Here is a 16,961-nt window from a genome sequence, read left to right as displayed (position 1 = left end):
CCCAAGTTCAATCCCCGGTCAGGAAGGGCTGGAAGTATCCCCTGCCTGAAACTCTGGAGAGCTGCTGCCACTTAGTGTAGCAGGTGCTGAGCTAGATGAACCAGTGGTCTGACCTAGCATAAGGCAGCTTCCTATGTTCCTTCTGATGAGACTGGCAGGTGAGGTGGGGAGAGAGAAATATATGGGATTCTATGGTTATTTACTGTAATTCTCACTTCCCTCACTTCATTTTGCCAGATCATCTCAATTTATTATATTTACAGAATCCAGCTGTTTCACATACAGTAGTACCTTGGTTCTCAAATGCCTCCATTGACGAACATTTCGGAACCCGAACGCCGAAAACCCGGAAGTAAATGCTTCCATTTTCGAATGCGCCTCAGAAGTCGAACGGCTTCTGCTGCGTGTTTTTCAATTTTCTCAATTGAATTTGCAGCCTCGGTTTTCAAGCGTTTCGAAACTCGAATGGCCTTCCAGAACGAATTACATTCGAGAACCAAGGTCAATGAGGGGGGAATCCCATTAACACCCAAGCTAACACTAGAATAGTGTCACTCAACCTGCCACACGGGGGCGTCTAACTCCTAGACTTGCTGCTCCCAATGTGTGTGTTGCCAGTCTCTAGTTGTGTCCGACTAGACTAGAGCATTTCAATATAATATGAAAAGTAAGGTAAAGGTAAAGGGACCCCTGACCATTAGGTCCAGTCGTGACCGACTCTGGGGTTACGGTGCTCATTTCGCGTTATTGGCCGAGGGAGCCGGCGTACAGCTTCCAGGTCATGTGGCCAGCATGACAAAGCCGCTTCTGGCGAACCAGAGGAGCACGCGGAAATGCCGTTTACCTTCCCACAGTAGCGGTACCTATTTATCTACTTGCACTTTGACGTGCTTTCGAACTGCTAGGTTGGCCACGTGTAAATAAATGTGGAAGCTGATGTAGCAGTGTTGATAACATGAACCCACGAGGTGGCTAGGAGCTCACTGGCCATTTTACGGGAAGCCCATACATGTATACAGGTAAGGGTGAAGAGTTCCACCCTCCCAGCAGCCCAAAGGCCATATTCCCTTGGGGAAAGTAGCAAGGGACTGTATGTATAATGGTACAAGCACACCCACATGCACACCCACCCACCCCATTCATTCACACACCCAGTTCACTTCATTTCTGTGCTGTGCAATGAGAAAGAGGCAGTAACAGTAGCACTGTATTTACTACCTACTGAATGCAGAATTTGTATTGTATTTTTTAAAATGTTATTTTTGCTGGGATGCGCACAGTTATTTTGGTTGAAATATAAAGCATTGTAAAAGTTAAACAGATAAATGATACACAGCAAGCAACCCATTGAGAAAGCAATCTCTTCCTCCATGCGCAGCTCACTCCACCAGTCAGTGCATTGGCGTGGTTAGAGTGTAGAACTAGGACCGGAGTTCAAATCCCCACTCAGCCATGAAGGCAACTGGGTGACCGTGGGCCAGTCATTCGGTCACAGTCTAACCTACCTCACACAATTGTTTTAAGGACAGGAGGGGGAGAACTGTGTATGCCACCTTAAAGTCCTTGGAGGAAAGGTTGGGGTAGAAAAGTAGTAATAAAATACATACTCTAAACCTTCCCTCCTTATGATCTTATATGCACACACAGATCAGAATTTATAAGATTAGAACTCAGCAATAGAGAAATTAATCCCTGATCAGATGGCCAGCACAAGGATTGGGGGAAGACTATAAGGAAGGGAGGTTTAAATGTATCCTCCCCCATGAACCCCAATCCCACTACTCAGCTGATTGGAAACTGCAGTTCAGCAGCATGGGGGCATGGGGAGGGCCTGTGGAGAGGTTGTTGGGCTGGATGCAGAGGAGACCTACGTGCTGAAGGTGGGCTGAAATCCCCCACTGTGATTTAATTTTCTAAACCACAGAGACTAGGGTGGGATTACTAGCACCCACTGCACAAGCAAATGAAATGTGTGCATAGCTACGGGATCGGCAAGGTAGAAAGTGTAAGGCTGGACAGCCAGAGGAGTAAGACTGCATAAACGCCATGGACTCACATCCAGGATAGGACCGTTGCAGTAGTAGCAGCGCGGAGAGAAGAGGTTGTGGTAGTCCTTCTCACAGTAGGGCTGGCCGTCACGCTCAAAGAAGTTACGTGATCCTATCTCCTCCTGGCAGTGGGTGCAGACAAAGTGCTCAGGGTGCCAAGTCTTTCCCATCGCCGTGACAACCTGGGAAAGAGAGAGGGAAAAACGGCCCTGGCTCCAGCAGATGCTCCACCTCTCAAGTATGGGCATAATATGTGTGACAAAGACATAAAAAAGCACGGAGTCTAGAACAAATGAGAGAGAACGTTCTACTAACAGGTGGATCCCTGGACTGGGGTAGCATGAAAACTGAATTACCTATCATCTCAGAAGAGGGCAGTCCCTCATGGGCAGGGTAGAGGTCACTGGAGGAGCTTACAGCGTACCTAGCCAGTGGATAAATAGAGTACTTCAGTTTCTTCAGCATCGCCAGTCCGTTCATCCATATGATTTTTTTAAAGCCCTCCCAGTTGTAGCTCAAGACTCTCAACAAGTGGGGGTTGTCCTTCAGACTCACCTGTCCAGCAATTGGCTTCTTGCAGGCTCCACATACACCTTTGGCAACTGTTGCTACCCCGAGTTTATGCAAGTCTGACTGGAGGCTTCCGAGCATGCTATCCAACTGGCTGCCAGGCTTTGGAGAAGTCGTGGATGGGTAGTTGTTCCCACCTTTCCCTTGGGACATGAACTGCAACAACAGAGTCAAAGCAGAGACTATTAAAGTTAAGAACCATGCTAAAGTTCTTCTTTCCCTGTGGAAGTTCGCTGAGCCACCTCCTGCCTCCATTAACATATAACAAGAAGGACAGTGTAATTGCAGAAGCTGGTGAAGGGATCACAGTGAAGGGCTAGGATGAATGGTTTCCAGCAGTTTTGTTTGAGCAAGTCTCCTCAAATCAACAGACCCATGGATTAGGTAGTCACAAGAAAAGGCTCTTCCCATAGGCAGATTAATGAAAATGGCAAGGCTGTGTAAGCTCAGATCATGCTTTCAAGCTTCCCAAGGTAAACACAACAAAACCGTATTCCCAAATTAGATTGTTCTGCCAGTGCCACAATATGCAACAACAACAACAACAACAATTTATTATTTATACCCCGCCTATCTCGCTGGGTTTACCCAGCCACTCTGGGCGGCTTCCAACAGAAAAATAAAATAAAATAATCGATTAAACATTAAAAGCCTCCCTAAACAGGGCTGCCTTCAGATGTATTCTAAACATCTGGTAGCTGTTTTTCTCTTTGACATCTGATGGGTGGGGGTTCCACAGGGCGGGCGCCACTACCAAGAAGGCCCTCTGCCTGGTTCCCTGTAGCTTTGCTTCTCGCAGTGAGGGAACCGCCAGAAGGCCCTCAGTACTGGACCTCAGTGTCCGGGCAGAATGATGGGGGTGGAGACGCTCCTTCAGGTATACTGGACCGAGGCCATTTAGGGCTTTAAAGGCCCTAAAGACACCCACACGATGACAATTCCAGCTCTAACATCAGCCAAAGGAATGTGTGACTTGATCGTGAGATGTTACACCACAGTATACTTTTGATTATAACACAGTCTATTGGTGTAAGTCCTTCTGTTCCAATTAACACATGGGGTGCAGGGAGGGTTGGCAAATGGGAGCCTGTGCTGTTCTATAAGTCTTTGATCCTTGCACATGTACACGCTAACTTCGCTATGGTTTTCTAGGGTTAAAGCAGAGATGGGGAAGCTTTGGGCCCTCCAGATGCCATTGAACTGCAACTCCCATCATCTCTTAAATTTGCTTCTGATGTTTTATTGTTTTTACCAATTTTTAAATGTGGTTTTATTTTATTTTTAATTGTATTCTTATTACGGAAAGTGTTTGCCACTTTGGGGGAAATGACAGCATATAAATTTAATAAAACAAATAAATTAATCGAGCATCTAGAGAACATCAGGTTGGTGAAGGATGCTCTGTATGATGCCAAAGGACACAGCGTAGGTATTAGTCATGCACATGGCGGAACTTTCATTTATTACATTTGTCTTCCACATTTATTATTTCTTGAGTAGATTGGCCATCTAACTTTTCCTCCAGGGAACTCAAGGTACGACATGCACCCCCTGCCCCATTTTATACTCACAATAACCCTGTGAGGTAGGTTAGGCTAAGAAATTGTGACAGGCCAATGGTTACGCAGTGAGCTTCATGAGTGGGTGGGGAATTTCAACTCTGGTCTGCCAGATCCTAGCCCAACACTCTAACCACTACACAATATTCTTCCATGAATGAAATCGAGGTGCTGTAAATACAAGTCTCCTATCAAGACACTAATTGTGCTCAGACCTGCTTAGCTTCAAAAAGGTTGCTGTATCAAATGTTTTCAAACTATTCCCCCTGGACTTTTTACTGACTTGGTTAGAATGGCAGGTTTACATGCAAGTCTGCAAATATTAGTAGTCTGCTTGTTTGTTTTTTACTAGCCCACCTGATCACACGTTAGTTAGTCATGGCCTGAAAGAAGAGAGAGTAAGACAGATTTTGTACATCTTTTCCCGCTTGGTTAACCTGTGGTCAGTTTTTACTCGCCACAGGTGACTGGTGATTGATAGGACTGGGGCACAGCACAGTATGCAATTCTCCCAGAAAATGATTCTACTTTATTCCAGTGACATACATATGTTCAAGCAACACAACAAAAAATAAAGGACAAGTCCTAACAAACATATATTCTCTTCATGGGGTTGTTAAATATATTTGAGCATTTGATACCTTGTTTTAAAATGCCTCACTCAATTCATGCTGGGAAGACATTCATACTTTTTACTTGGTAAACTGCATGAGCGTTTGTTGCTGCTTCTCCCATTCTCTAGCCACTAAACTCGCGTCCTTGAAAAGGTCATGCCACAAGCTCTCAAAAATCATGCTGGTTTTAAGAGACCTACTGTTGCTTCCCCATACTAATTAGAAACAAGCAAGCAGGCTGAGCCTAGGGAAAAAGCACAAAACTGCATTTCTGCAGAACACTTGCAATTCTACCAATGCAAGAATCAAATCTATGCCAAGAGAAGTGTTTCCCACACACCATGCTACAGGGAAAAAAGAGAGAGAGGATGCCCTGCCTTCTCAGGAGTGGGAGGACGAACAGCAAGAACTTGGGAGCCCCAGTCCGGAGGTGGAGCATACGAGACCTGAAAAGCATAATTCACAGTGAGTGCTAGCAGGTTGAAAGCTGTAGTGATGTGAGAAAGCCAGTAGAAAGTCCACTGTACGTGGATTCAGGGAAAGTCCTGCACCCCAGTCCTAGCTAAGTCATGAAGGGCTTAAGAGTCCAAACCTTCACATCTGTAAAATGGAAATAATGGCTGTCCATTAAATGTATTACAAAGGTGTGCGAGATAAGGAAAGTCTATCTTGACCTTATACATAAGATGGGTTTACCACACATAACCTGTGTGCAGCCTTTTTACTACAGTGAACTGGAACTGATCATTGCCTGGGATCATTGCCACTTGAAGGAGAAAGTCGAGCACTCAGCTATGTGGCATACAGGCGGCGTCTGCAGCACTTTTAAAAATAAAAACACCAGCATGGAGCAATTATGCAACCATACTAAAACCATGGAGCATGAGGATTTGTAAGAAAAGCTCAGGTGCTCCCAGAAACCCTTGAACAGTTCATGAAGGCAGAAGAAAACTGCTTGTGCAATAAAGTTTCTAAGGGTCACAGAGGGACACATAGTAGGCTGCCTTACACAGACCGCTTTGTGCATCTAGCTCAGTCTTCATCCAACCGCCGTCCGCAATGTGGGCCACACACTATTCCCTTTGTGGCACTACTCCCAACTCTGCACATGTGGCAGAGTGTACTCATGCATACTTAGTACCACTATGAAAGCTAAAATGTGTTTTCTGTCCTGAGCATCCAAATAGTTGCTCTTCCCTGTGAGCTCAGAATAAGCTGATGCCCAAACATTCAGTCTAAGAGGAGGACCCACCCACCCCCAAAAATGAACCTTGTATCCACTGGGCTCACATTGGCACTATTCTAGTAAGTCAGGAGCCCAAAGAAAGAAGACCATGCCTGATCTGGTGGGAAGAATGAATCCTCGTCCGTTTGGCAACCAACTGACACCACCATCTTGGGAGGAGAGGCCACTTCAACTGGCTCTGCTGGGATCTGTGCCTGGGAAGGGGGGCATTCCTCCAGAAGCATTTCCCACTGGAGCAGAGGGTGAGGAGGTGGAGCTGGTGGCACATAGCGCAGCTGGGGGACGTGCACCGATGGTGGTGGTGGCAAGGGAGGTGGTGGTGGCGGAGGATGAGGGAGAGGAGAAGAGAAGGCAGCCTTGACAGAGGCAGCCTTTGAAACATCTTTAGGAAACTGTGGTGGGGGAGAGGGTGGAACAGCAATCGTCCTTCTTAGAGGGAGGGGTGACTCTGCAGGAATTATAACCTAGGAAGGAAGCAGGAAGAAAACATAAACAAGTCCAGAGGCACTTAGTCCAGAGGAATTGCATAGACTAAAGGAGGAGAAAACATGAAATGAAAGAAGTGACCCACTCCTGAGTGTGGAGCCTTAGTCTGGACGCAAAACAAGCAGAAATTATAAAAACTAATGCAATAGTCAAGTATAATCAAACATGAGGGGGAATAATAGCCAGAATCTGCCTTTATGGACTTTCAATCTGCAGAAACCTATGTGGCAGTGGAATCATGTTTCATTTAGTAAAAAATGGAATATTGTTCTACCTCTGAGTGTGCCATATCTACGGAACAAAAATTAATAAATCCAGGGTCCGACACTCTTCATGTAAAATGGGCAAGTTCCCATATTTAAATAGAGGGATCTAGGTCACAAGCCAACGCAGTAAGGGTGATCTGAGTCATCTAGACAAAAAGTAAATCTCCAGTAGGTTTCCAGCAGGTTTAACACTCAAGAAACACTAAGACCTTGCTGTTAATCACCTGGCCAACAAACCCATCTTGAATCCCCTTGCTTTCTCCTGGTGTCCAATGAAACACTGGTGGTCAGGGGCGGATTCTTACTCATATAAGCATTCTAATGGCACATCTCTACTTTTCTCATTTCAGGAATTACATGTGCTCATCTGCTACTCCAGAAGCTTGAGCATCCAGCATGGTTGATGCACACAGTAAGCTGGCTTCTTCTCTTGGACCAAGAGGATGAAAGGGAATTCCTGAGCTTCTCTGTGATATGGATTACCTCTCCACACTTTGAATGCTAACAAGTGCTGTACGGATGTGTCCTAAGCCATTTTCAATATATCAGAGTTAGGAGACTCCTGGAGGAGAGACAAGAAAACCCACAAGGCATTTCATTCTCTACCTTTTCTACCTGCTGACTACCCTCTTGCTCTTTCTTCAGTGGCCTGGAGATAATGATGACTCCCTCGGTCATCCAGTTGTCTGGACTTCTGCACTCCTCCTGTTCAGGTTTGCTGATGCCCAACCTGTCTTGCAGTTCCTCAATCAAGCGGTCTTGGGAGACCGTCTTGTGAAATATGGCTGGGCCCAGCTTGCGCCGTGGCGAGAGGTCGCGGCACATCGGGTGCACGTGGGAAGTCTCTTTTGTCTGCTTGATTACAGATTTTATCTTAACAGGAGGGAAATGGCAGTTTCAGTACAAGAGCTGCAGTGGCAACAAAAACACAGGATGCACACGCTTCAGGCTCAAGAACGGTTAGTGACCAGGAGCAGGAAAAACAGCAGCCATTGCCTCTTCAAGGGGAGGGATGAAAACAACAACAACAAATCCTTTTGGCCCATCCCCAAGCAGCAAGTCAACCTTGAGAAAGGTCTTCCAAGGTCAGCCAGGTCAGCTGAACAAACAGGACTGATAAGGGAGAACAAATAATTTGTTGCAGTAGGGGAAGGACCATGGCTCAGTAGTTTACATGCCCTGCATGCAAAAAGGTCCCTGGTTCAATCCCCAGCATATCCAGGTAGGGCTGGAAAAGCCTGAAACCCTGAAGAGCTGCTCTTGCTAGACAGCATAGACAATACTGAGCTAGCTGGACCAATGGCCTGACTCTGTGTAAGGTGGCGTCCTATGTTCCTAGGCCAAATGTGCTAGATCCAGTGTTAGGAACAGCTTTAAAACACCACAACCAATGGCAGTATCTTCATGCACAGTGCACTGTAAATTCATGGAGGCGCTGGACTATCCTGCCCTGCCAGCTCAATGAGAGCATCAAGGTGTACAGATTCATCAAGGTGAGAACCTCCCTGAGACCTGCGGGTATAGGGCAGTATACAAATTTAATAAATAATAATATTCATGATAATTCCATAGGTAGGAGAACAGATGCAGCATCAAAACAGTCTAGTTTATGGTGGTTTGATTTTCTTGTAGCTTGACCTTTTATAGGAAATGTTGCACTACACCAGTTGCGCAAAACAAATAATCTAGCAAGTGGGTGGCTGTTAGGAAGAGATCCATTGAGCCCAAATTGTTATAAGCTTCCAAGGCCCTCTCTCTCTCTCCAGGCCACACTTTCCACTACTAAGAAGGATAAAAGTGGCTGGTATGTCTTCACAATGCTATGGGAACTGAGTCTGGAGGCCAATGTGCAAAGGGTTGCCACAAAAGTTGTTTTCCTGCAGCATTTTCCCAGTTCACAGTCCCGTACAGCTGCTACTAAGTCTCACTTCGGAGAAGCATGCAAAGCAGCTTAATTCAGAGGGCTCAAAAGCACACCATGCACAGCCAAATGAGATGCACTGGCAGAAGAAATCCACACTAGCTCACTCGCCACTACATGCACTTTGATGCCTGCCTGGCCTGACGTAGAAATCCTCTCCACAGGAATCTTGCAAGAAGGAATCAGATCCATTTCCTCTTTCCAGGCATTTCCCGTCGATCCTGGAGCAGCTGCTACGCCGGAGAGTGCTTCTTTCCATTCACCCGTCAGAGCATTCTGAAGGCTGCTTTTCCTAGGCGCCCTCTCTGGACCTTGCCTCTTCTCGGCAACATCAGGACAGCTGCTTGCCCTGGCTGGATCTTGGACTTCAGTACCATGCAGTATGTTCTGGCCCAAGTGGCTTCTGGTACCTGGACAGTTCTCCCATTGATCAACACTCAAAGGACCAGGTCTGTGCATTGTTGGCACGATGCAGTCTCCCTCGGATTGTAGTCTTGGTGCAAAGTGAGATGCTTTAGAGTTGTTCAGATCATCCAAAGCTCCTTTGTTGATGCCAATCCCTTTGTGAGCATCAACTGTTGGATCAAACACAGGTTCCAACTCTTGTGGCACTGGCACTTTCACCTTGCCACTTATGCAGGAGCTTGAAACAAGCATTGTTGCAGCCTGGGTTCCATCTCTCTGCTCATTCCTCCAAGGTCCTTTTTGCTCTGCAAACCTCTGATTCAGGGTTCCTACATCAGAATGAACAGGCAATGACTCCACCTTGGAAAATGAGAGAAGTTTCACATTGGAAGTGGACTCTCTGCTTGGTCCGTCTGAGCTTGTGAGAGTAGCAGAGGCCTCTGGGTGCAGGGGCTCAGTCCAGAGTCTGGAAGGGGTGATGAGAGAATGCTCTTGAATCACACTAGTGACTGGGCTGTTGCTTTCCTCTTCAATATGGAGCACCTCCAATGGGAGAGGTGCCAGAGGGTGCAGAACACCCCCAGAGTGGCCCATGTCTTGCTGCTTTGAGGTAGTCAGGAAAGATATACTAGGAAGCACATGGGCTGCATCTGAGACAACTGGGCCAGGAAGTAGCTCCAGGGAGGGTTCAGAGATCAGTGATATGGTAGACGAGGTCTGTGAAAAGATAAAGAAATGTGGGAGGGGGAAAAGGATGGAAACAGAATTGAAGGAAGAGGAAGAAGGGGAAAGGGGGAGTAGGGAAGTGAGGGGGGAAAGGAAAATGGCACTAACCTAAGGCTAGCCAGAAGGAACAAGGCGGCAGAATGGAAATCTGGAGATGGTGCTGCGGTTTCTTACAATTGGCAGCCAGCAAGCACTGTTTTGTCTATCTCCTCCCCTCTTCACAGAACTACCGGTAGGTCACCCAAATCGGTTATACCAGAAACCAACCCGGAAGCCAACAATCAGTTGACATAACTGTGACACACGAGCCGCAAGCTTGCTCAAGAAGCCACCATCCCCACCACACACAGATACACCACTGCTTGCTCTGGTAGCAATGAAAGTGAAGGCTTGGAGGACCTGCAACATAAGATTCGAGGGACATGCTCATCCTCATGCAACGGGATCCACAGGAAAAGAGATACAGACCAGAGACTGTGTCCCTTTAAACCAAACAATAATGCTCTGTTCTGAATCTACATGTTCAGTCTCACATGCACAACCAACTTTAAAGGGAACAATGAATACCCATCATTCAGGAAGGGGAAGATCTGACAAACTTATTGACTGCAATTTAACCATTTCTTTAACTAGTACTGCATGTTTGCTGTCATCTCCACAAGCACAGAGAAAAAGGGCTGGAGAGGTACAGTTCAGCTTCTCAAAAATAATTGCTTACACACAGAGAAAAGTGAGAGATGGAGGGAGAGATAGTTATTTTTAGCTTTTGGGTTTGCAATTATGGATTATTTTGTATCTTCTTTTGCAATTATGGACTATTTTATATCTTATTTTAATTTTGCCAAAATAAAAAAATTCCTTCAGTAGCACCTTAAAGACCAACTAAGTTTTTATTTTGGTATGAGCTTTCGTGTGCATGCACACTTCATCAGATACCAGTTAATTTTGCCAGTTATGCTGAATTTCTTGTGAAAATCAAGTGGGCTACAATTATTATTCTTTTAAGTTAAAAGTATATGTTTTTATTGTTAGTGTTGCTGTTGCTTTTCTAAATCTGAAGAGGGAGTGGCACAGAGGACAACAGCAACCAAACTAATCTATCAACAGTGGGCATATCTTTTTTTTGAAAAAAAAGAAGAAACAAGAACAACAAAAAGCACCAAGCTGCTCCAGCTGTTCTGACATATAAAAATAAAAGTATTGATTATTGCCTCATAAGAAAAGGTTTTTAATAGAGGGTGAATTGAATGGGTGGGGTTGAGGGTTGGAGGAGAGGCGGAAAGAAGAGCTAATTTGTCTGAGGCTAGGGGGTGCAATCTGGACGGTTCTTCCAGGGGCGCAAGATCACCTAGCTAAGGCTCTGGGAAGCAGTTGAGTTTCTCGCAAAAATACTACTACTTATATATTTTGCTTCATGTCTCAGGTTCCATAAATGATAGCAGCTTACTCTTTTTTAAATAATAAAAAAGAAAGCTGGGGATCTGGAGATTTCTCTGCAGGTGCTCAGGTCCCGAACCTCACCACTCTCCTCTGTATTCACACTTTCACAATCCCTTGCCCATGTTCTGTCCTCATGTTCTGCACCTCAACCAACCTAGCCTATTGCTTTTTCTTTTACAGCATCAAATGAAGCCCACACTACTCTCACCAAAGAAGGGGTCCTTTTCATGGTGGTCTTCTTCTTCTTCTTCTTCTTCTTCTTCTTCTTCTTCTTCTTCTTCTTCTTCTTCTTCTTCTTCTTCTTCTTCTTCTCTCTCTCTCTCTCTCTCTCTCTCTCTCTCTCTCTCTCTCTCTCTCTCTCTCTCTCTCTCTGTGTGTGTGTGTCTTCTCCCCCACTCCTTATCCAACAGGCATGTCTCTCTCTTCTGCTACTTCTCAGGCTGTCTCCTCTATGTTGGTCTTGATAAGGAGCCATTCCACCCCAATAGCTGCATGTTCCTATGTGACATGTGTTGTAGTTCTTGCCCTCCATTTGCTCGATAAAATGTGAATTTAACACCTCATAACTTTACTTGTAATAAGATTTTTCTCAACAATACAGAAAAGGACAATGCTCCTACGACATCCTTGGATTTTACAATGAATTTAAATCAGCAAAAAAGGAAGAACTGGATAGGTTCTGCTACATTTTGCTACGTTCACACGGAAAAGATCACAAACAGGTGAAAACTGCACATATCGAAACAGTTCTATCCCAGACTTTTCTTAACAGATTCTTTTGGACACTCAACAGAATGTTCCCACAACTGCATTATCATGGTTTTGTGCTTAACCATGCATGTGAAAGGTTGTAATCTACTCCCTCACCCTTGTGAATAGGAGAGATTAAAAATACCTTTCTTAGTGGTATCTTCTTAACATATATTTTAGTCTATTTTTAGTTTATCATTGATTTTATTTTTTGGAATATTTTAAATACTTGTTTTTAACTGTTTTTACCAATTATTTTATTATTCTTTAAATGACTTAAAGAAAGGTGGTTTGTTTGTTTTTACAATCAAGTACTGCATAAATTACACACACAATTCTGGTTTTGCATTAGCCCACTTGCTTAGAATTTCTCCTCTCCCATCCTATCTTTTGGTTTTTTTGGGGCTGAGTATTCCTGCATATTTAGCAAGGTATACATGAGATGTGCAAACTACCGCATTTTTCGCCCCATAGGATGCAACTGACCATTGGACGCACCTAGTTTTTAGAGGAGGAAAACAAGAAAAAATATTTTGCTTTCTTGAATTGTCCTAGGCATAGCAGCCAACTCCTAGAGGCCTAGGCGCCTTGCCCCCCCCCCCCAATTAAATATTTGAGGAAGCTTCTTTTGCAAAGGGGGAAAGCTCCATTTTTTTTAGGATCAGCTCAAAGTTGTGCAGCTTTTTTTGCAAATGGGAAAAGCCCCGTTCTTTTGGGGGGGGGTCAGCTCAGAGTTGTGCATCTTTTTTTGCAAAGGGGGAAAGCTCCATTTTTTAGGATCAGCTCAAAGTTGCTGAGTTTCCTTGCAAAGGGAAAAATCCTGTTTTTATGGGGTTCAACTCACAGTTCTGCAGCTTCTTGGAAAGGAAAGGGACTATTTCTACAGTTTCCAGACAGATAATCTAATCAGCCAATCACATGTCTCCCTCTGCAGACACCAATTGAGGCCTAGGCAAGGGGCCAGAGGGGCCCGGAAGGGAGCTAGCTCCCTTATCTCCCTCCCCGATCTCTTGCAATCAGCTGCTGAGTGGATTCCTTTCAAAGCTCTCATTCCCTCATTAGCCTTTAGCTCTTTCTTTTTTTAAAAAAGAGCACAATCTGTCTTTAGCCCCTGGGCAATTCGGCTCCAGGGGCCACGCATTCGCTCCATAAGACACACAGAAATTTCCTCTTACTTTTTAGGAAGAAAAAAGTGTGTCTTATGGAAGGAAAAATACAGTAGTATGCAATATGTGTGACTGAAGAAACTGTACTTCCTTGAAGAGACAGCTCAGTTCTTAAATCAGTAGAAGAAAAAGAATGTGCTGTGTTTCAAAATCCAATATGTACAGTTTGTGAGGCATGCCACATGAGGGCAAGAATGAATCCATGCATCACAGACCCAAATGTCCAGGGTCTTAACAGATGTGCAGCCAGTGTAGAGCTCGCTCTAACACACAAACACCAAAAGGAGGAATGAGGGGTGGTGCTTTATGCAGCAGGGTGAGGAGAGGGACTCAGGAAAATAAAAGTGGAGGTGACATACTGACAAGTGAATGGGAAAGGAAAGAATGGTATTGACTGGGTACCTTGAAGTCGGAAAGTGAAGCCATCAGCTCATCCAGTTCTCTTGTGGCTGATGAGGCAGATATGCGAGTCTGTTGCTGGCTGGAGGTGACCCGCTGGGGGCTGCTCATCTCGCCCTGGTTCACAGTGATAGCTGGACTAAGGGAAAGACAGAAGACAGTCACACACTGCTAAGAAGAGGGAGGTGGCCATTTCTTCCCAAGAACACTCAGCAAGGCTTCCTCCCTCTGAACTGTTTTATCCACAATCTTCCCACTTGTATCTGGCTCTTGTCACTCAGAAGATAAAAACTTTGGATCCTTTTGGAGACAGGTACACTCTCCTGTTGAGGCAAGCATGGGCACAACTATCCATTACGTGCAGATCTGGTTGAACCTGGGCCTCGTTTGAGAATACACAAAGCTGCCTTATACCAGGTCAAACCATGGGGTTCATTTAACTCAGTAGTTAGTTCATCTAACATGGATTAGCAGTGGGTTTTAGACAAGGTTTTCTCCCAGCCCTACCTGTAGATGCCAGTGGTTGAACATGGGACCTTCTGCATGCAAAGCAGAAGCTCTATCACTGAGCTATGGCCCCTTCCCTTTCATAGGAGGCTGCCTTGTACAGAGTCAGACCATGGGTCCATCTAGCTCAGTACTGTCTGCAGCTACTGACAGCAGCTCTCCAAGGTCTCTCCGAACCCTACCTGGAGATGCTGGGAGTTGAAAGAGAGCTACTGTATATAACTGAAACAGAGCTACTCCCTCTCAAACACAGTACCTTCTAAGAGACACTTCCATGGTTTCCTCTGCCCTCAAGCCTCTGCATCCTGATCTTTTAATTAATTAAAATTAATTAAAAATTAATTAATTTAAAAATTTCTCTTTAATTAATTATTCTCTCTCTTTTTCTTTCTTTCTCCCTCTCTCTCAACAGTCATAGCTGTGGAACCTTGTTGCTTTCAGCTCTGTAACATGTACAAAGCCCACCTTTTTCTTCTTCCTGAATGATGTAATGCTCTCGAGCACACTCATTATTTGCTTGCAGTGATTACTGCAACACTTCTCAGATTTCCGGTTTCCTCTCAGAAACCTCTTTCCTCCCTCTTGAATACTGCAGCTTACTTAACCCATTCTGCTCACACAATATGCTCCCCTTTCCTCTACACTGGCTTCCTTTTTCCTCTATCTAGTTAAGCTTCCGCTATTGACCTCTAAATGCTGTCAGTCTCTTTATCTTTTTTTCTCAGACCCACTCTTGTAAACTGCAAAATCACACCAATCTGTTCCCTGGTTGCGTCTTTTCACCCTTGCTGCTCCTGCTCATGAGAGCACTTCGCCTCTTGGTGGACACTTGACACATGGGCCCCAGTTTTCCATTTCTTCTTTGAAAAGAAGTTCCCCTTCTCTTTTGAGGAACCAGAAACTGGCCAATATTGCATTCTCTGACGTGAGACACCAACTGCTTCCTGCACCAGCCTGGAAGCCCCCGCATAGGAAGGGAGAAAGTGGCCAAGTTGTTACTCACACTGGACTGGGCACAGAGCTTTCCAGTTCATCCAAAAGGCTCTCCACACTAGGGCACACGTCCTCAATGCCGTGCCCTCCATTCCGCTTCGGCTTCTCCTTCGGTGGGGTTGCTGATTGTGTGTTCAAAGAGGTAGTGTTCTCTGGGACACCGTAGTGAGATCCAGTCCCACCAGGCAATGAAGGGCTCCTAGTGGCTTCATCTTATAAGCAGAAAGACAAAATGGTTTTTATTCATTTTATTTATTCAAAAGGAAATAAATGCTTGCTTGCTTGCTTGCTTGCTTGCTTGCTTGCTTGCTTGCTTGCTTGCTTGCTTGTAACAGAACCAACCTCTAAATGGTTTACAAGAAATTATCAAGGGGGGAAACAACCAGCTTAAAAAACAAGCAATCAAAGAGGATATCTAAAAGATAGTTCAAATCAACAGTAAACTTTAGGGAGATAAATTAAAGCACATGTCAGCATTTTCTGTGTCTGGATAGGCTTTGCTTAAAGAAAATGTTTTCAGTAGGCAGCAAAAAAAGTACAATAAAAGCACCTGTCTGGTGTAAATAGGCAGGGAGCTCCAATTTATAGGTACTGTCATGCTAAAAGACCCATTTGCTACAAGTGCAGAATGAATATTATGTGGCACTTCAGTTCACTGTATTTTAATTCCTCAAATTATAATTTAAGGCCTATTTGGGGACCACCAAAATGTGTGTCTTCTCCAACTCTGCAGGCATTTCAGTTACACTGGGAGTCAGAGCACAGCATGTGCATGGGGCAGGCAACAGATCCAGGATCAGGGGACAGGAATTCGATCCCCACCATCGAATTTACCTATGCTGCCAGAGCTATTGCTTCCTACCTGGTGCATAGCCACTGGGAGGGTTGTGCTGAACGGCATTCAGTTCCAGTAGCAGTCGGTCCAGTTCTGACAGGTTATTGCCTAGCGAAGAGCTCATCAGGGTGGGAGATGGTTCTGCAGACTTCTGCTTGTTGGGGAAACTGGTGTTCAAGGGATCAAAAGGGAAGCGAATTGAACACAAATCTTCTTATTAAACCTTGTTAAGTTACTTGCGTTATAGGTTTGCATGGATGGTTGCTGCTGTTTTTACTTCTATATAAAAGCAGTTCCAAGTCATCAAAAGTGATAAACCCCAAATGGCTTATTTGCATCCCATTTGTGGTTTTACTGTTGAGTTGGCAACAATGAGGGCTGATGCACCTAGAGTTCCACATGCAAAGCATGGGCTCCACCAAAAAGTTAAAGCCCTTCCCTAGAATATACCTGATGTGGAGCTCTCTCTCTTATTTTTCTTCAAAACCTACTGGGGGTGAGGGAGCATATAGCTTAATTCACTTGTCTTTATGGTACAAGGGAATTAAAACCTAAGTACATGTAATTGTTCTTGCTGGCATCCATCCAAGCTCCTCCCCACCACCTCCTCCCCATTGCACCATAAAGAGCCACTCTAGCCTCTAAGAACCATCACCATGGAGCTGCAATTAGCTGCATATTCCTGAACTTTCTTTCTTTTCTTTCTTTCCTTTCTGTCCTTCCTTCCTTCCTTCCTTCCTTCCTTCCTTCCTTCCTTCCTTCCTTCTCTCTCTCTCTCTCTCTCTCTCTCTCACACACACACACACACACAGAGAGAGCTTCAATTTATGATGCAGTCTTATATGCCTTGGTGGCATTTTGCTAGATTGGCTTAAATAGTGTTTTTGTTTTACAGATTTTAAAATAACTTTGATTGGGAATGACAGCCACCCATATCTCCATTTTACAGCTGGAGATACAGTGATCAAAACCCGATTACCGAAGGCAGATGTAAAATGAATGGCAAAGCAGAAAATAAAAATCCTGATCT

The 16,961-nt window shown here is 44.8% G+C and overlaps 1 protein-coding gene across 6 annotated transcripts in view; it reads right to left on the bottom strand.

Moving 5' to 3' along the window:
* The window catches only part of PXN (paxillin), a 65,141-nt gene that overhangs the window by 6,623 nt on the left and 41,557 nt on the right, over nucleotides 1–16,961 (bottom strand). For 3 of the 6 annotated variants that reach the window (XM_035098569.3, XM_088659647.1, XM_088659648.1), the window contains exons 4-8: nucleotides 15,959–16,098; nucleotides 15,107–15,308; nucleotides 13,600–13,735; nucleotides 2,604–2,774; nucleotides 2,057–2,230 (exon numbers count right to left, since the gene is read on the bottom strand). In XM_035098569.3, coding sequence (XP_034954460.1) covers nucleotides 2,057–2,230; nucleotides 2,604–2,774; nucleotides 13,600–13,735; nucleotides 15,107–15,308; nucleotides 15,959–16,098 — 823 coding nt within the window. Of the gene's footprint in view, nucleotides 1–2,056; nucleotides 2,231–2,404; nucleotides 2,473–2,603; nucleotides 2,775–5,168; nucleotides 5,238–6,129; nucleotides 6,502–7,395; nucleotides 7,663–8,845; nucleotides 9,833–13,599; nucleotides 13,736–15,106; nucleotides 15,309–15,958; nucleotides 16,099–16,961 lie in introns of those variants that run through there. The other 3 variants (XM_035098567.3, XM_088659645.1, XM_088659646.1) reach the window with 2 other exon arrangements.

Source organism: Zootoca vivipara, chromosome 16 (genome assembly GCF_965207765.1).
Source record: "Zootoca vivipara chromosome 16, rZooViv2.hap1.1, whole genome shotgun sequence".
Taxonomy (NCBI): Eukaryota; Metazoa; Chordata; class Lepidosauria; order Squamata; family Lacertidae; genus Zootoca; species Zootoca vivipara.
This window is presented reverse-complemented; position numbering and strand designations above follow the sequence as displayed.